This window comes from Pelodiscus sinensis, chromosome 2 (assembly GCF_052426305.1).
Source record: "Pelodiscus sinensis isolate ZL-2025 chromosome 2, ASM5242630v1, whole genome shotgun sequence".
In the NCBI taxonomy this organism is placed as follows: Eukaryota; Metazoa; Chordata; order Testudines; family Trionychidae; genus Pelodiscus; species Pelodiscus sinensis.
Genome location: NC_143053.1, coordinates 200963746 through 200984545, shown reverse-complemented (window position 1 = coordinate 200984545; position 20800 = coordinate 200963746). Strand labels below are relative to the sequence as shown.

Genomic DNA, 20800 nt, shown 5'->3' with positions numbered 1-20800 from the left:
CTTCAAAGGCTTTTGGCCATGATTTGCTATTTACAGAATTAGTCATGATTTAGTCCCTCTGCATGGCTTTTAAAAAAATTAAGTATTTGGCTTAAGTAATTTAGCTGTGCTTCCAGTGAAGGGATGGGTGGGAGAAAAATCTACAGTTGACTTAAACTTTTTTCTTTTGTTGAAGCTTTTAAAGTAATCTTAAAGATAGATGATCAAGGAAATGGACATCTATGTAGACAATTACAGTTTTCAACAGTGCTTATGTGACTAGGTTAATCTTACTAAAAATCAACGGGACTTAGGCTACTATGTCACTAAGTGCTTTGCACATTTTATCCCATGTTCCAAATGCCTAGGTTTGCTCTTTGTACATTTCTGACCGATAGAGTGAGAGGTAAATCTAATTGTACTGTTTTTACTTGACAGCCTTTTCTCTAGTTTAAATTCAGAGAAATGCAGTGCTGAAAGGGAATGAGGATGTACAATTCCAACTAATTAGTTAACCAGTTAAATTTTAGGTTAACCAACTAAGTGGGATCTCAGGGCTGGGGCTCCTGCCACCACCAGCAGGATCCCAGCCCCAGGGCTGCAATAGTGGGATCCTGGCCCCAGAGCTGCTGCCGCTGGCAGCAGAGGAATCTTGGGCTGCTGCTGGCAGTGGGACCCAGGGCTGCTGCTACTGCCACCAGACTGTAGGCAGGTGGTTGCTCCTGGGCACTAGTTAATTGGTACCCAGTAAGCATCACCTGGTAAGAATGATGCTTGCAAGGTAAGATATTTTCAGTATCCCAAAATAGCTATTCTGCATCTTGACAGCACGCTTGTTATTTTGAAATATCTTTTGAAATGACTGGCGCACTATTCTGATGTCCCTGTAAACCTCGTTCCACCAGGATTAAGGGACATTTTGGAATAGTGGTTTATTTCAAAATAAGATACGCTATTTGCATAGCACAAATCACGCAACTTATTTTGAACTAAGGTTGCAGTGTAGACGCACCCTGGGAAATCTTAGTCCTATGGAAATTCTTTAATACTACTTTTCTAATTTGACCTAATACATTCCTTAATGCACTACTAGGTGGAAAATATTTACTTTTTCTACTAAAAGTCTGAACACTTGTTAAAAAAATTTCCACCCAAATCATTCTCTGTTAGAAGTAGGGATATAAGGGTGTAAACTAACCATTTAACCGATAACTGGATTCTGATCCGTTAAAGGTATCTGTTACACTCAGCCTTTTGGGGAGGTGGCCCTGCTGTGGCAGGGCAGTGAAGCCTCCTCCCCGGGAGCCACGCGGGCAAGGGCTGCCAGCTTCGCTCCCAGGGAGACGGCTTTGCTGCAGGCTGTTCAATATAAAGCTAAAGTTATTACATAGTTTTTAACCTCTCTAGATTGAAGTAATTGTACATGCTTCAGAGTCAGTAAAGCAAATATAGGTTCTTCTAGTAATGCATCCAAAAATGTCTTGGTTGCAGTGGCAAAGAAAGTGGGGAAGACATACTCCCTCCACTTACCTACTTAAGGGTAAACTTTTTGGATCATAGTTTAACCTCTAGACTTTCTGATGCTTTGGTTGCTGATAATCATACTATAGAGAAGACATGGTAAAATACCTAGATATCACCAAACGAATTGATTAGGCAGCTTGAATTATAGAGAAACTAATAAAATATGAAGTTCTGCTTTGCTAGCTGTTTACTGTAGAGCAGGCATGTCAAACTCAAAGCCTACCGAGGCCGCACAAATGAAAACTGATTGCTTTCAGAGTCCACTTAGGGTTCCTAGATGCTTTGTCGAGCGCAAAAAAAAAAGGCAAAAGGCACCAATACCGGTTACAAGGCAACCTTATGTCCTTTGTCAGAAAGTCGTAGTTATTTTTTATTAGATTGTTTTAGGTATATTTTATAATACAATAATTTGATGTATAAAATTGTTGTTTGCTCATATTAAATTTTAAAATTTTACACAAATTTTAATTTAAATATAAATGTAAGGTACTTTTAAATTTTGTATGATACATAATTTTTGTTGAAATAAACACAAGTATAGACCGTGGCTAATCAAATAGAACAGGCTTCTGTGAAAATTTTGGATACTTTGTAAGTTTGAGATTTTGCATAGAGGTATAATTATTCATGTAATTGCAAAAAATTGACATGTATATTAATTTTATATCCATAAATATTTTGTGATTGTATTTGGGAATAAATAAAAAAAAACCCAAAATATTAACAAAATAACCCCTTCTTCTCCCCCAGAGCCAGGCACTCCCATACCTCTGTTCTAACCCAATCCCCCTCCACTCCCTCAGAGCCAGGCCTCCCCCCCAACCTAATGCCTCTCCCCTGCCCCAGAGCCAGGCTCTCCCAGCTCCCCCTCCCAACCTAATACCTGGGTCCTGGAGTCGATGTTGCTGCCTGAGGTGCTAGGGTAGTGTGAACACAGCGGCCAGCTGTGAGCACCTGCTGAAGTGCCCAGCGCAGCGCACCCAGCCAGCCATGAACATGGGCACAGACTTACTCGGCTGGCCATGAGCAGGCACTTGGACATGTGCTCCAAGTAGCCAGCAGACTGCACTTCATTCTTTTATAAAAATGTTCTGGGGGCTGCAAAAAAAATTTTCGTCAGGCCACATGCGGCCCTCCAAATGCCAGTTTGACATGCCTGCTGTAGAGAATAACTTCCAGTTGTGGATGCAAACCTGGACCAGTTCATACCATGAGGTATAACTTTGGAAATGGAAAGCAGAACACATTGAGGAATTCGTTACCCGTTCTACCTCTCCAGTTGACTTGTGTTTGACAGGTGGGGTTGCATCAGTGTATCCTGAACAGGTAGATTGTGTGCTTTAAATTTTTTTTTTAAAGAAAGGGCCTAGGCACATTGTTAAAATACGTTTTCAGTTTTAGTGAATTTTTTTATTCTTTACAACTGAGAATTTACTAAAGTAGCTTCTTCAATATTTGGCTCTTGATTTCTTTCCGTTGGCAAACAGAAAAGGAACATCTTGTCAAAGAATGCCTCCAGCCAATACAATTCTAAATTAACTTTTATTTCATCATCTTTGTGGAGTGGTGGTTTAGGTGACCACTTTTTTTTTTCCAGGAAATAAAGCATCACTAATCTTTTCACAAAATGCAGCACAATAGGCCAGCTCTTCATCAAACAATTGAAGATTTGACTTTTTTGAATGGTCTCCACAGACTGGAAGAAGTAAGGCTGTCAATTTCCCCCTCATTTGCATATGTAAGAGTTTCATACTTCTCCAACCCTTATTTTCATAGTACTGGTTTGCATCAGGTATAATGTACGTAGGCAAGTGGACATGATGCAAGCATCTATCCATATCTCTAAAACTGCATTTCAGTGACCATCTGCCAAGCCCCAGCTATTCTCTCTGTCTTTGTGTGTCTTTGTATCTGTCTCAAATAACCTAGCACCCACAGGCCAGGATCTGATTGTGTTAGGCAGGCAGCCCCTGATCATATTGAGTTGGGAAATATTTTTTGCAGTGTAGACAACTGAAAACTAAGAAAGCTAAACTATTCACTTGACATCTAAATTTATAATTTAGATCTGTGTGTCAGAAGGGAAAGAATCACAGTGCATCCTAGATCCTAAAAATAGTAATGTTTTGTGTGTTCATGCTCAGATTCAAAAAGTTCTAGATCAAGTAACTTGTGAAGTTGTCCCAAGTAATGCTGGTTCCATTTTTCCTCTTAAAATGCTGTTTTTAGTTTTGAGGTTATAGCCCTTCCTAAAACAGGCATTAGTGTATTTAAAACTGCTTGAAGTATCTGTAAACTCCTTGGCATCAGAAACTGGAGTTTTAGGAATTGCTGCTATGAAGTGATTATAAAAAGACTTACTTTTAAGAAGTTAATTATAATATTGCCAAAAAATTGCACCAGGCAGTTCAGCCAAACATGATGCGCATTTTAAGGGTTTTATGATGGCAGTTTTAAGTGATAACCACTTTTTTCTTTGTGTGTTAAATGCTTATGTACCACATTTGGTCAAGTTTCTCACCTTTCTTGCATCTGGTATGCAGACCTTTTTATATTTTCTCTGTCATCCTGGTTTTTATCCTCCTTATTGGATATGTACTACTCAGAATTGCTGTTTGTCTAATATAGTTTTCATGGCTTTGTTTTTTCAAACAACTGTGGGATGGAATGTGTCAGTTCAGAACAAATATGGCTAAATCTACACTGGCATGTCTACAGAGCTGCAACTTCTTTGAGAGGTGTCCCTATCGGTGTGCTGTCACATGTCTGTGTGTGTCTGTGCTGTGGATCAGTCTTCAGAGCAGTGACCCTGAGGCCATGCATGTGCAGAGCCTGAGCTGCACACTCCACGTGTGCTGGCATCATGCATGCACAAACTCTTCTTCAGTTCCTTCTCTGCCATCTCTGGCCTGAGATGGAGCTCTGCAGTGTTCCTGACCTTGTTCTGTATAGCTAGATAAGTAAACGTGTTACATCTTTCATAGTTTGGTCAGCTAGTTAACCATTCTTTCTTCCCTATTTTAAAAAAAAATCTTTCCCATTGTTTTCTGCCCCCCCCCCCCCCCCCCCCCCCCCAGTTAGGTAGTTATTTTTAGCATTACATTTGGTTCACCAGGGTTTAAATGCTGCTTATTATGCAATGACCCCATTCCAATGTCAGACAGGCACTCACAATGTGTCCTTTGTCTCGGAGAAGAACACGTCTCAAAGTGCCTCCATTGCACAAAATTAAAATCAAAAGCTCACTGGGACAGAGAGCTATGGCTCAGACTTATACTTCTAGAAAAATCATTACACGCTGCCTCTAACCCAGGACAAGATTCTGAGATCTCTCAGGCATGTAGAGATAAAAAGCCAGTGAAAAACCGAGCTTCCACAGAACCCTACAGCACCAAAAAAAATGCTCTCCAATCTCAGTGCCAAGAACAGCCATGGCTCCATGCCTTGGCACTTATGACTCACCAGGTGCCTGACACTGCCAGCACCACTACAAGACCAGATGTACAGAAAATCTGTACCAAGGCTACAGGCTTTAAGTTGCCTGCCTCATGTACAATGGCACTGCCAGGCACTACTGATGCCACAATGGCACCACATGCACCTCCAGTGCCGACTACTACTACAGGGACAGCTGCCAGTACTGCAACAGCATCATCACCAGCTCGCTCATGCTGAGATTACATCCGGCACCGCAAGTGGCTTCAGTGTAGCCAACCAGTGGCACCATCAACACCTGTACCACAGTTCAGGCAGCACAGAGACTTACTCATTTTCTCCACGTTCAATTCGCCTTTCCTAGGTACTGACCATTCTTTGGGCACCCTGGCCCTGCACCAAACACTTCTGCCAGAACAGTTCTTAAGTGAGGAGGAAGAGAGGATGTGGAGGTAGTTTTCTCACCGCAGAACTCCCCCTATGGATCACTCCATCTATTGTACCAGAACTCCTCCAATGGGCACCAGATATAGAAACATGCCACCCTGGTATGGGACCCCATGGATGCCACCTCCAATGCCCTATCCATCACAGTGGCACTACTGGAATCGATGGCAGCTGCGTCATAGCAGCATACCACAGTATACACACTAGACCACAATACCCTCCTCCTCCACCATAATCACAGTCTCCTCAGTGCCAACAGGACACCCACAACACTGACCCTTCTCCGGATACTTCTGACACAGATTCATCTTCCTCGCCTGATGAAGCCATCATGCCTCCTTCACCTACCACTGCGGACGACTCTTCACACTTTCGGGACCTCTTTAAGCGGAGTCTCTGTGGAGCTCAACATCCCATTACAAGAGGCTATGGGGAACCAACGCAAACTTACAGAACTCCTACAAACAGTTACATCCACGAAAATAGCCTTATATATTAACTCTGCAATTATGGAACCAGCTGAAACCATTTGGTAAACACCTCCCACAGCTACACCCATGTGTAAAAGAGCAGACAAGAAATACTGTCCCATCCAAAGAATCTAAGTTCCACTTTCCTTTCCAACTCATTGGTGGTGGAGGCTGCCCACCAGAAAAATAAACATTACTACTTTAGGTCCACACTGTCCAACTGTGACAGTAAAAGGCTTGACTTATTCAGATACAAGGTCTACATGTCATCCACATTGCCGTTCGATGTGACTAATTATGCAGCCCTACTAAGCAAATACAATCACAGGAATTATTTCAAACTCAATGACATTATTGCAGACATACCAGAGGCTAAGAAACGACAATACAAGGTCGTAATCTCTGAGGGGGACACAATTTCTAGATCAGCTTTGCAGACTGCTCTTGATTCAGCAGACGGAGCTGGGAGATCCACAGCTACTGCAGTCGTCATGAGGCGAGCCTCTTGGTTCAACTCCACCTCCTTCCCTAGAGAGATCCAATCCATGGATGAAGTTCTCCCATTTGATGGTGAGAAATGGTTCATAGCTAACACTGCGGTGCCGAATACAATGAAAGATTCCAGGTGGACACTGATTCCTTGGCATCTACAGTCCAGCACCTACGAGGCAAGAGTTTGGATATCAGCCATACCCTAGTCTGAGACCCCCAACACTACCCCAGGCAGAAGCAGCAGCAACAGCAAAACAGAAATAGATCACCGTAACATCACCCACTTTCCAATACCGCACAACAATCCCAGCAGCCCCGTAAGCAGATTTGAGATGTGTTGAGGGCCTAGAAAAACTCTCACCTTCTCCAACGCCACCATCCTCTCTCAAGCTCTTCTAGCACTGCCCCCTCCACAGCTCAGATAGATGGGTGCTTCAAATAATAAAACATGGCTACACTATTCCTTTTATGACCATACGTCTTTTCTCTCCCTCTACCCCATCCTTCAGGGACTAACTATCATGAGTCTTTTCCAACAAGGTATGACACCTCCAGCAGGGAGCAATAGAAACAGTTCCCTCACAAATTGTAGGGAAGGGTTTTTATTCACTACTTCCTCATGGAGGAAAAATCAGGGGGCTGGAGGCCAATCTTAGACCTAAAATCATTAAAAAAATACCTGCACAAACAAAGATTTAAAATGGTGACACTTGCTACCATTATACCAGCATTAGAACAGAGCAACTTGTTTTTATCCTTTGACTTTCAAGATGCTTATTTTCATATCTCTATTCATCCATCCACTGCTCAGAGTATTCTCCCAAGTATTATCTGTCATCACGTCCTACCTAAGAAAGCAAAATGTTATGTTCCCTTACCTGGTTGGTTGCCTCCTCTAAACATGCTACAAACTTGACTCTCAACACAGTACGTCCATCATGATGTATGTCTTCAAAAATCTCAGCCTGCACACTAAAACAAAGTCTACTCTATTTCCGACACAGAAAATACAATTCATACAGGCTCACCTGGGTTCCATGATGGCTATTGCCTCTCTTCCCACAGACAGATTCTACAAAATAGGGAAACTAATATACAGACTTCTGTCCAGCCCCAAAGTTACAGCTCACGATTGCCTGCAGTTACTGGGGCACATGGCTGCATGCAATTTTGTAGTAAAGAATGCAAGACGATATAAGTGATGCCTTCAGGATTGGCTCCAAGGGTGTACAAACCCAATATACACCCACTATCTAAATCTCTATCTGTCCTCACAATGGTGAGGCAATTCCACCAAAGGTAGACAGTATCCAAGAACCTCTGTTTGGGGGTTCCATTTGTCACATGGCAGTCCTATGTAACCATAACCATAGATGCCTCCCTCACTTATAGCACCAGAGATCCGGCAATGTTATTTAATGCAGAGAGGAACCTCCATAGAAAAGTCTTAGAACTTCGAGCTCTATGGCATGCAAGTGAACAATTCCTTCCCTTTGTTACCAATAATCATATCAGAATATATATAGACAATGTAGTGGCTATGTTTTATATAAATCAAAAGGGCGGAGCCCGATCACATGCACTATGCATGGAATCCATGACCCTCTGGAACTGGTACACGAAAGGCAGTGATTTTTGACCCAGTGATTTATCTCCCAGACAATCTCAACGCTATGGCTGAGGCTCTCAGCAGACTGCTGCCTCCTGAATGTGAGTGGCAAATCAACCAGGACATCTTATTGTGGATCTTCCACCAGTGGGGCCACCTCACCATAGACTTCTTCTCCACCCAAACCAACAAGAAGTGTTCTCTTCTGCTCCAGAGCAGGAATGGAAGATATTCCTAGGCAATACCTTTCTAACCAGTTGGTCCTCTTACCTCCTGTACACATTCCCTCCCATATTTCTCCTAAATGAAGTTGTACACAAAGTAAGGACAGGGTCAAAGTGATACTCATAGCTCCATCACGGCCACCTTGTTTTCCCTTCCTAACCAGTATGTCACAGATTCTACCAATCTCTCTACTAGAGATCCCAGATCTCCTTTTCCAACTGGGAGTCCACACAAACTACCCTAACCTTCACATGTTGCACCTCAAAGCATGATATCTGTGTGGTTTTCTGCACAAAAATTAGAATGTTCAGAATCTGTATGATGGGTATTACTCCATAGCAAGGCCCAGAACACCCGCAAGACACACATTCAGAAATGGAAGAAATTTTCCATATGGTGCTTGGCTTGTCAAGTCTTTCCATTGATGGCCTCCATATACCCCCTTATCCTTGAGTACTTATTGCACCTTAAACAATCGGGTCTTGCCATTAGTTCCATTAAGGTACATTTGGCTGCTATAACTTTTTGCCTCCAGTTCGATGACTATCTTCACACATACGATCATGAAAAGATTCCTACAAGGCCTGCATGCACATTATCCAGAAGTTTCCCCACCACCCAAACCCTGGGACCTACACCTATACTCAGTGTGCTCACACGGTGCACCCCTCCCTTTTTGAACCGATGGTTACATACTCCCTATTGCACTTATCTATGAAACCAGTGTTTCCCCTATAGCCTTTACATAGGCCAGATGAGTAGGAGGATAAAGGACAAAGTGACCACCTTCTTCGAGTAATGTTCCTGTGGGTGCTCCATTCTAGCTGAATCCTCATGCTAATGACCGGAGACTTCTTCTGGCAGTGCCCTGCCACTACACATGTTCAGTGGTTTCTCCTTATGCTGATAGAAATGTAGCCGTGTTAGTCTGGTGTAGCTGAAACAAAAAACAGGACTATGCAAGAGGCTTTTCTGACATTTGGCCCATCTACACTGGGCCGGATGTTGGGGGGGGGGGGGGGGCGAAACCATTTTTCTGAACATCCCTTCTTCCTGCCAAAACAAGGTTTACAGGGATGCTGAAAACACGTTTTCTCTTCCAAAACTTTTTTTTTAAGAGCAGACATGTTCCCTGGATGCAGCAGAGTTTTTCTGGGAAATCTCCAGTATTAGAGAAACTCTGTAGTATGGACATGCCTGGTCTAAAGGGAGGGACTAAGGCTATGTCTAAAGTCCAGCCCGTGGGCCAGTTGCGGCCTGTGTTCCGGTTTAATACGGCCCCACAGGTAATTTGGCAATGTCTATCTTTTATGGCCCCCAACGAATCCCTGAGTGCCGCTCAGGACTAAGGATGAGCTCGGGCGTGTTCGCAGCTCCACGTACCCGAACCCGCCGGGAAGCTGACAGCGCGCAGCGCTAATCACAGGTACTGAGACATTTTCCCGGTCCGCAGCTGCAGAGATTGGGAAATGTCTCAGTACTTGTGATTGGTGCTGCGCGCTGTCAGCTTCCTGGCAGGCTCGGGCACGTGGAGCTGCGAACACTCCCGAGCTCATCCTTAAACTCTTCACCCCACACAGCCACAAAGGCAAGAGAATTCTTGTTGGGCAGTGTATTAGTGCTCGGACAAACACACTTAGACCAAAACCTCTGGCACTGCACTCACATGATCCCTTCCCCTTCTGGTCAATTTCAAAAATGGCGACTGTAAATAAGAGAAGGAAAGTTGACAGTGAGGGCTGCTGCTTCCGGGACAGGTGGAAAGTGGAATATTTCTTCACTGAAATACAGAATCACTGTGTTTGTCTGATATGCCAAGAGACTGTGGCTGTTTATAAGGAATTTAATGTCGAGACACTACCAGTCGAGACATAGCACATACGACAAGCTAACAGGGCGCGACCGCAGTGAAAAGTTGAAGCAACTTGAAGCTGTTTTAATGTCACAACGGCGATTTTTCACAAGAGCCCGTGAGTCAAATGAAAATGCCACAAGGGCGAGCTATGAGGTGGCAACGTTAATTGCTAAAAATTGCAAGTCTTTTGCTGAGGGTGACTTTATCAAATAATTCGTTACGAAAATGGTTGAGAATATCTATCCCGAGAAGAAGCAAGAGTTTGCCAACATTTGCCTGGCTTGTAACACTGTAGCACGGAGAATTGAAGAGATTTCATCAGATATTAAGAGACAGTTGACGTCCAAAGGAGTGGATATTGACTTCTTTTCAGTAGCCTGTGATGAAAGCACGGACCTATCTGACACAGCTCAGTTGCTGATTTTTATGAGAGGGGTGGACGATGAAATGAATGTGACTGAAGAGCTACTTGACCTCCAGAGCCTTACGGACCAAACGAGGAAAAGATTTATTTGTTTCTGTTAGTTCCGCCATAGATGACATGAAATTGCCTTGGAACAAAGTTACTGGGATTATTACTGATGGGGCACCTGCCATATCTGGTGAACAAAGTGGATTATCAACCCTAATCTGTAACAAGGTAATCGAAGAAGGAGGCAAAGCTATTAAACTCCATTGTATCCTTCATCAACAAGTTCTCTGTGCTAAACATCTCAAATATGATCATGTTATGAAACTGGTGCTAAAGACTATTAATTTTATTCGCTCTAAAGCCCTGTGCCACCACCAGTTTAAACAGTTTCTACTGGACATCCAGGCTGAATACGAAGATGTTTTATATCACAATGATGTAAGATGGCTCAGTCGGGGGTCTGCACCGCAGCGTTTCTACTCTCTCAAAGGAAATCGGAGAATCCTTGGAAACAAAGGGACAACCAATGCGAGAACTATCTGATCCTATTTGGCTGGCTGATTTGGGGTTTCTAGTTGACATAACAAAGCATCTGAATGTACTGAACACGAGTCTTCAGGGGAAAGATGCAGCGGTGAACCAGCTTTATTCACACCTCAAAGTCTTTGGAACAAAGCTGCAACTTTTCATAAGGCAGTTGTCATAAACACAGCCCGATACCATACATTTTCAGCGTTGCAGGCAATAATGAACAGTTTTCCACGGGACAATATCAGTGCGCAAACGAGCAGGTATGCAGCAGACATCGCATCTCTGGCTGGGAAGTTTAAATGGCGCTTTCAGGATTTTGCAGCTATTGAAAAGGAGATCAGCCTTTTCTCCTCTTCATTCTCTGTTAACCCCAATGATGCTCCAGATCAGCTGCAACTCGAGCTCATTGAGCTGCATTGTGACAGCGAGTTATGCAGTCGTCACCAACAGCTCTTGTGAACTTTTACCGCCAACTTGATAAGAGCCGGTTTCAAGAGATTCGAACATTGGCTAAGAAAATGCTGAGCTTGTTTGGCTCAACATATATGTGTGTGAAGACATTCTCTGCTCTGAACTTTAACAAGAACCATGTGAGGACAAGACTAAGTGACTCTCACCTGCGTGACATTTTGCGCATCAAAACCACTGCCTTTGAACTTGACCTAGCCTATGTGCTGCAGTCCAGATCTCAGTTTCACCCTTCACATTAGTGCAGGCAAGTTATTTTTTTTTCAATTGAGATGAATACATTGTAAAATCTCAGTTCATGTCAGTTGGTCTAAATCAGTTATAAATATATTTGGACACAACATGTATACTGGGTGTTATGTTCCTGTTCATATTTTTTGAACTTAAAAGTTGACAGACAACCTTTATTACCAATAATATGTAATGTACTTTATAATGTTCCTGACATATATTTCAGCTTCCTGGATTTTTTTTCATCTGGCCTTCAGATATGAAAGGCAGAGTGATTTAACACCTGTTTAGATTTGTCATCCATGTGACTAAATGAAAAGTATGCCGTTTGCAATAAACTTTGCATAAAATAGTTAATTTGCATTTAATTTTAATGGTTCAAAGAATGTCAGGCAAAATGGTCGGCCCTCACGCATGTTCACTTCATCAAATCTGCCCTCTTTGAAAAAAGTTTGGACACCCCTGCTTTAGACCTTTCAACAGCACCAAGAGTTTTAAAAAAACAAACAAACCCCACACCTCTGGCTGTAGTAGCCATACGCTTTTGGCACATAGGGGGTGGTATTTCCTTATTGGGACAATTGCCTTATCAAAGGCACATCATATCAGGACACTCAGGATATGGACACCAAACTGATACTCAGTCTCAGATTCATATCAATTACCAGAAATCCACATGACAGCCCACACACTCTCGAGTTTATAGGTTACGACTAGATTCAGTAATAGCAAGAACAATGCTACCTAAACACAGACAGACTCCCTCACTGCACTTATACACTCAGCACAGACTATGCCAGTCATGACTGTATGCAGCTGCCTCTGAATCCTTGGCTATATGGCCGTCCCCTTCATATGTAGTGAGACTAGCCAGACTCCATAGGAGATGCCTCCAAACATGGCTGGCCACTGTTTATATCCTTTCCAGGGACACTCTACACAAGATGATCAGTATAGCACACCACGTTCTGACCTCACTGCAATTGTGGACACAACCGCACAGTAGGTTAGAGAACATTCCCTTTCAACAGCCTTCCCCTATGGTCACTGTAACAACAGAGGCCTCCCTTATGGGGTGGGGAGTGCATCTGGACTCCCATACAGTACAGAGCAAGTGGTCCTGTCATGAGCAATCACTTCACATCAATCTTTTGGAGCTAAGAGCAGTGCAGTACACATGCCTTAATTTCCTTCTGTGTATCAAACGCAAGACCATCAGTATCCGAACAGACAATACAGCATGCATGTATTACATCCGTCACCAGGGAGGAGCTCAATCCAACTCCCTGTGTACAGAGGCCATGAAGTTCTTGAATTGGTATATCCATCACCCACGGTAACATACCTACCAGGAACGCTCAATGTTATGGTGGGCAATCTCAGATGCCTGTTTTCAGACCAGCATGAGTGGGAAATGGACACAACAGCCCTTCACAAAGTATTTTCCAAGTGGGGACAACCCGATGTAGACCTTTTTGTGACCTGATCCAACTGCAGATGTCACCAGTTTTGTTCCAGGGTGGTCCTGGGCAAAGGATCTCTTGATGACACATTTCTTCTGAAATGGGAAGCTCCACTCCTATATGCATTTCTTCCATTACCCTTGATCCATCGAGTAATCCTAAAAATCAGACCAAACTGAACATGCGTCATATTAGTAGCACCACTATGATCCAGACACATGATTTCCTTACGTGCAGTGGTTGGTGATCTCCACTTCTCATGTATTTCCTCCCCGTTGCATTCTTCTTTCTCAGCATCATGGCAGGACTCTCCACCCAGATCCGGTCAACCTACGTCTCAAGGACTGGCTCCTTCATGGCTCCATGATGCTGAAATAGCCTACTCCGACAGAGTAAAGCAAATACTAATTAATAGTCAACAGGAGTCTCCCAGAAAAACCTACACCTATAAATGGAAAAGATTCTGAGTGGGTATAGGGAAGACACATCATTTCCCCCTTGCCCCCACCACACCTTTACCAATTGTACTGGACTCCTCCTTCAGCTACAGGAGTCAGGACTCTCCTTCAGTTCCATAAAATCTACGCTGCCATGATTGCCACGTTTCACAAATTTACGGACAGGTGCTCGTTTTTATCACATCCCATGACTAAATTATTCTTAATGAGACTCCAAAACATGTTCCCTGCAGTGAGACCACCTACTCCTTTGTGGGACTTCAACCATGTCCTTAAGAGTCCCACAACTGCTTTTTGAACCACTTTCTACTCACTCGTAGCTATGCCTCTCCATGAAGGTGGCCTTCCCCTGATGGACCTCTTTGCCATAGTGCAGAATGCAGTGCCACAGTTTCTGTTCCAGACACCTAGCAGACAGAGTCGCTGGCAGATACCTTCCTCATGCCATGGTTAGGGCGGCCAGTTCTACAAATTTCTGCAGATTCCCTTCATCACCCAAATCCTGACAAAAGTCAGAGAGGATAGGTCCAAGATCTTTCTTGTCACCAGCGTGGTACTGTCAGCATTGGTTTGCCAGTCCGAGCCTCACAGGGTGCTCCTTGTGGCCTTTCAGGTCGGCTGGGACCTGCACTCTCAGGAGCACCTTTTCCACCCGGACTTGTCATCATTCCACTTTAGAGCATGGCTGTTCTGTGGCTGAATATGGAGAACAGTCCTGTTTGAATGCAGTTCAGCAGGTCCTGTTGGGAAGCTGTAAGCTGTCAGCCAGGCAGACATGTATATCCAAATGTGCTTGTCAGCCGAAATGGTCAGGGCAGTGTGTGCGTGTGTGTGTTACACCCAAGTCTTCAACTGCTGAGATGCAAAGTTCTTGTTGCAGTGGGCAGCCTAGGAGGCTGGAGGGCGCCCCGGAAAATAGTTTAACGTCTATGACTTTACTGCTAGGACCGGGGTCCTGTCGCAGAGGCAGCCAACAGGCTCTCAGACGCCCCGGTGTGTGTGCGCGCTATACACCCGAGACTTCAACTGCTGAGACCGGGGTCCCTTGCAGCAGGCAACCTGGAGGAGGTTGACGGGCGCCCCAATGAGTTTATAGGGAGAGCTTATAACACCTCAGATTTTAGCTGCTAGGATACAGAAATTCCTTCTCAGCGGGCAGCCTGGGGAGGCTGAGAGGTGCCCCAATGGATCTGTCCCCTGGAAGCGACACGATCCAAAACGCCCAAGCTCTTCCTATACCTGTCCCTTTTGACCGGCTGAAGTTCTTTTGTGTTCGGTTCGGGTACAGCAGCACGGGTTCAAGTCAGAAGCTTGACACGCACTGGCTTATTTATAGGAGAAAGAAAGAGAAAAGAAATAAAGAAACTTGGTTCAATGGTTCAATGTATATATATTTATAAGTGAATGAGGGCATCCCACTTATTTCCAAAGTTTATAGCTAAATCACCTTACCAAAGGCAGTTTACAATAGAAATGAAGCAGTTTGCCTTAAACTATAATACAGTAACTAAACTTATAACAGAGACAATTAGAGTGTACACATAAAGAAAACACATTGTAGGTACAATTGTCACCCCTGCATTCCAGACTTGGCGTGGCCAGCGTCTCTCTCAATCCCTCGGGAAGAAGTAGGGCGAGGTTGGTCGTCCCACGGACCTCGGGAGACAATCAATACCTGCCAGCAGGTGTAGGTGATTGGAGCTCAAATGGGGTGGGCAACTAAACCCTCTTTATACCCCTTGGGTCACATGGGCTTCTTCCTGGTCTCAAGTGGCCAATTAGGAAAAATGGCTTTGAATGCCAAGTTTCCCACGAAGGGTGCAAAGCATAATTCACACCTGGGAAGATGCAGACAATGGGCACCTCTGGTATGTGATGGGCGAAGATTCCTCTCCTGAGACAGTGCAGGCGTGTCAATTACTGATACTAGCCATCACGGCGACGGGAGGCCTCCCAGTCGTCAGCTAGCCCATTTACTGTCTGGTTTCTGTTTATGGTAGAGTCAGGGACAGGCACCACACCTGCGTTCCCAGGGCATCAAAGGCTGACTGCCTTTCTCTTGCTCTCAGGAGGGGGGGGAAACAAGATGGGGTTCGTGGAAAAACAAGATGGGGTTTGTCTGGCTACATTGCTTGTGTTTTGGTGTGGGCTGAGCAAAGAGGTCTTGTACCTAAAGAGGCTCCTATCCAGAGCAGCCTATATTATCTTCTCCACTTGAAAGAGGAAGGCTTGGCACCTAGCAGCAATCTTGGCTTTTCACTCATCAGCGTAAGGCAAGTTGGTATTTTCACATGATGGCCAGATTCCCAAGGGATCTTGTCTTTTTCCCTCAGTGGGACCTTAATCTGGTCCTCAAGGCTTACAGACCACTCTTCAAGCCCATGGCTTACATGCTCCATTCTTCCGCTATCCTTGAAAGTGGTGATTACTTTGGTTATGAGAGTCTCCAAATTGCGTGCCTTGACTTAGGAGCCCCCATACTTGATCTTCTTAAGGATGTGTAAATGGTTAATCAGTTACCTAGTAAGCATCACCCTTACCCAGGTGATGCTTACTGGGTAACTGGCTGCTCCAGTGTGGCTGCGTCTTCCTCTACTCGCTAAACCCACAGAAGTCTGCTCAACAGTACCCTTCCAGCTAAATACAACCATCAATGGCTGGCCCCTGTGATTGCGCTGTTGTCAGTAGGGATGTTAAATATTGAGTAATTGACTAATCAAATAGTGGATGCATTTTGCATCGACTATTCGACTAGTCGATAGGGCGTCTCTGCCTTTGAAGTGTAGCAACAGCCCTAGGACTATTGCTACACTTCAAAGGCAAAAGTGCCGCATGGAGCCTTGGGTCAGTGGGGGACTCCCTCGCTGACCCCAGGCTCTGTGTGGTGCTCCCACTTTGAAATGCCGTGGGGAGCCCCACCAGTGGCATTTCAAAGTAGCAGTGCCGCACAGAACCTGGAGTCAGCAGGGGAGTCCCTAGCTGATCCTGGGCTCCACACCACACTGCTGCTTTGAAATGCTGCGAGGAGTCTGCTAGGCTCTCCATGACATTTCAAAGCGGCAACACAGCATGGAGCCTAGTGTCAGCAGGGAGTTCTTGGCTGATCCCAAGCTCCATGCGGCCCTGGGCTGCACATGGTGTTCTGAAGTGGCAGCACCGTGTGGAGCATAGAGCCTAGGGCTAGACCCTATGCGGCACTGCCGCTTTAAAGTACCCCCTCTTCGTCCTGCTCCCTTGCTGCCTCTTTCTGATAAAGGCAGCAAGGGCAGGGGAAGTGACTAGTTGACTAGCCTGTCGATTAGTCATTCACGTCCCTAGTTGTGGGAGGGTGGGGTCCTACTGCTCACCACAGGTGGTGTTCGCTGTGAGTCCCTCACCACAGCTGGGCTGCAAAAAGGGTGGAAAAGGGCTGCCTGCTATGGCTGGACAATATCAGGGAGCTTAGTCATCCAAGTTCTGGGAATCCATTGCTGCCCAGCCACTAAGAGCTACTTGGGGGCTTTATTTAGCTGTGGCTGAGAGCTGTGGGACTGCCTGCTGGCAGCAGTCCAGACCTGGGGCTGAAAATGTCATAGAGGTCTCTGGAAGCCACAGATTCTGTGACCTCTATGACAGAACGATAGCTGTGTACAGTTTGATTTGGTCACTTTTACTCAGTTTTGTTTCACTGGCTTAAACAGTATACATCATGAACCTTACAATGTGATTGCCGCCAGCTTTTGTCTTATCAGCTAAAGATTGGAAATAATATATTGCTGTCAGAATCTATGAAAGCATAATGCAACTGTCATTTCCCTCCTACTCATGCTTTTAAGGAGAATTCACTTTCTTAAAGTAAAAGGGGGGGGGGTGTTTATTGAAAAATATGATTAGAGTAGACGTTTTAAATATTAAAAATGGTTCACAAAGCTGTAGATTGACACTAACTACTGTACTTCAGGATAGAATTTAATTGTGTTTAAAAGTTCTATTTAATGAAGTGGCCAGTAAATATTTTCATGAAATGGTTTTTTCTAGGAAGGGGAGATATCAGAATGTAGTTGTTTTACATATCATCCATTCTGTAAAGTTGTTGTTACATAATGAAAGCTATTGTGGAAAGCCATGAAGAAGAAATGCAGATTTTGAATATATTCCTGTGTGGGAAGAAAGGGTATGTGTGTAGCTTTCTGACTTTTTTTTTTTTTAAACAGCCTGTAGACCATTGCAGTACAATAGATTAACAATTATTTTAATTTGTTTGTGCGCATGCAAACCCATTTGCAAACCCAAATGTTAAAATTGTTCAACTGGTACACAGGTTACAGGTTTACCGTATGTGTTTGGACCTGCAGTATTTATGGACATGTCCATGTGAGGGCTGAAAACACTTCTTGAATGTGCAAAGAAAAGAGAAACATAAGTAAAGCAGTCATTAATACAAATTTAATATGTGCCGACTTGTGTCCAAGGATGTAATGCATAGCATATGCTCATTTATTTATTTTCTGATACATTTTAAACCCTAGCGAATAGTGGGGAAAAATGCACTACATCTGGCTTCAAAGTAATTGCATTAGTAAAATTAGTTGGATCGCAAAAACATGCAAATTTTGTCCAAACAGCTTTTTTGTAAATGGAAAGTTGGCTGCTCACACCACTTCAGTGTGCAATATTAAGTATCTAATCTCACTGGAGCAATCCCTACATCAGTAGTTTCTAAACATCTGGGATGTCTTATAAATATTGGGTTTTAATTGAATTTAAGTTTTTAAAGGCTTGTCCATAGTGGTGTTGTCATTACTTTATCTTTTTATCAGCAGCTATGCAGCAAGTTTTGGATAACCTTACTGATCTGCCCACATCAACAGGAGCTGAAGAAATAGACCTTATTTTCCTCAAAGGAATTATGGAGAATCCTATTGTAAGATCACTTGCTAAGGTATTCAGATTTACTGATAGTTTTAATTAAATTTGACACTTTGGATATTTTCATTTGGAATTGTCAATCCAAAAACTGATAGCAGAAAATTGTTAGCTTTTATTCAGTGCATCTCTAACAGTGGTGAGGAAATTATGAAAACAGATTTAGTCCTGGACCCCAATGCTGTGATCCTTTCTTCATCATTTATCAAACTCCGTTTCATTTCTAGCACTGAGAAAGAGGTTGGAAGATGAAAATAAGTTCATTATTTGTATTATCAAAGAGTCTAGGAGCTCCTGTTACAAACCAGGATCTACTCTGCTGGGCATTGAACACACTAGGGCTGTCACTAGACTGGCCAATTTTTCCGGAAAATCAGACGCTTTTCCAGAAAAACTTGCCACCTGTCTACACTGGCCGCTTGAATTTCTGCAAAAGCACTGACTTCCTACTGTAAGAAATCAGTGCTTCTTGCGGAAATACTATTATGCTCCCGTTCAGTCAGAAGTCTCTTTTGCGCAAAGCTTTTGCACAAAAGGGCCAGTGTAGACAGCTCAGATTTGTTTTGCGCAAAAAAGCCCTGATAGCGAAAATGGCGATCGGGGCTTTTTTGTGGAAAAGTGCTTTTGCAGAAAAGCATCCATGCCAATCTAGACGCTCTGTTCCGAAAATGCTTTTAACAGAAAACTTTTCCGTTAAAAGCATTTCCGGAAAATCATGCCAATCTAGACGCAGCCTAGGGATGTGAACAACAAATACTTATCGGATACTAAGCATGCTAGTTGACTAGTTACTCCCCTCACACTTGCTGCCTCTATCACAGGCAGAAAGAGTGGGGGGAGGAGATGCTTCAAAGTGGCAGTGCCGCATGGAGCCCAGGGCCAGACTCTGCTTCCCACAGTGCTTTTGCCTTTTAAGTGTATCCTAAGTCATCAAGATGTCGAAGGTAGTGTGCTAGCCAGGTAACACCTTTTATTCATATCTTTGTGATGGCCCCACCCCTGCAATCAGCCTTGATGCCAACTTTGTCCACACATCAACACAAGCAATTTCAGCACTGGACCCAACCACATCAGCCACTACATAAGGGGGCTCATGCAACTGCACATCCACTAATGTGATCTATGCCAGCAATGCTTCTCTGCCATGTATATTGGCCAGATTGGACAGTCTCTACAGGAAAGAATTAATGGACACAAATCTGATATCTGAAAAGGCAACATACAAAAACCTGTTGGCGAACACTTTAACCTGCCTGGGCACTCATTAATGGATCTCTAAGTCACCATGTTGTTTCAGACCAATTCCACAAGCCAAATATACAGGGAAGCATTGGAACTTAACTTCATTTACAAGTTAGGGAGCCATCACAAAGGTATGAATAAAGACATCACCTGGCTAGCACACTACCTACCACATCCTAATGACTTAAGTACCCATTGTTTGGTTGATAGAGAAGGTGCAAATTGTTCTTAATCAGCTTCTTGTAATATGAACAGTCTATTTCACTTTTCTCCTCTTCCCCCCCCCCCCTTCCAATCTCCTATTTATTTTGGAACTGGACTTTTAATACTTCATTCATCTGAAGAAGTGGGTTGTACCCACGAAAGCTCATACCACCATCTACATGTTTTGTAATCTTTTAAGGTGCTGCTAGACTGTTCATTGTTTTTTTAAGTTTTTTCCAAATATTTAATCAGCTAGCAAAGAAAGATGTTACACAATCCAGTGGCTGGAATTTGAAGCTAAACTGATTCAGACTGAAAAGAAGGCATACATTTTTAATGGACAATAAAAATTTGAACAACTTACCAAGGGTGGTTGATAGATCTCCATCACTGGCCAGCTTTAAATCAAGATTGGATGTTTTTCTAAAAGATTATCTAGGAATTATTTTGAGGAAATGTTATGACCTCTGTTATACAGTGAACCAGACTAAATGATCACAATGGTTCTGTCTAGCTTTGGAACTCATGAAAATTTAATAAGTGGACGATGGAGGCTGCAGTCATGGGTTGATTGAGGGTAGGAGTTGATTAGGCAAATGTCTGTGTTTTAGGAACTTTAGGTATTGAAAATATGGTAAAATTAGTTATGGAAACCATTTCAAAATACTTAAAATTCAAGATTTTTAGGTTTTTTTGGTTGTTGTTTTTTAATATAGCACTACTCTACTCTCATCCTGTTTGTTTAGCCAAATGTACAGTGTGTAGTCCACACGTCTGAAGTCAGTGTAGCTCCATGCGGATCAAAGACTCCATGCTTTGATTGTAAGCTTCTCTGGGCTATCCTTATTTG

General features: G+C 43.5%; 1 protein-coding gene across 3 annotated transcripts in view; it reads left to right on the top strand.

Annotated features, from left to right (window-relative positions):
• PALS2 (protein associated with LIN7 2, MAGUK p55 family member) overlaps positions 1–20800 on the top strand; it is a 101068-nt gene that overhangs the window by 25427 nt on the left and 54841 nt on the right. For 2 of the 3 annotated variants that reach the window (XM_075922193.2, XM_075922189.2), the window contains exon 2: positions 18402–18520. In XM_075922193.2, the coding sequence (XP_075778308.1) occupies positions 18404–18520 (117 nt within the window). In that variant the 5' untranslated portion in view covers positions 18402–18403. Of the gene's footprint in view, positions 1–18398; positions 18521–20800 lie in introns of all 3 variants that reach the window. The other variant, XM_075922190.2, reaches the window with a different exon arrangement.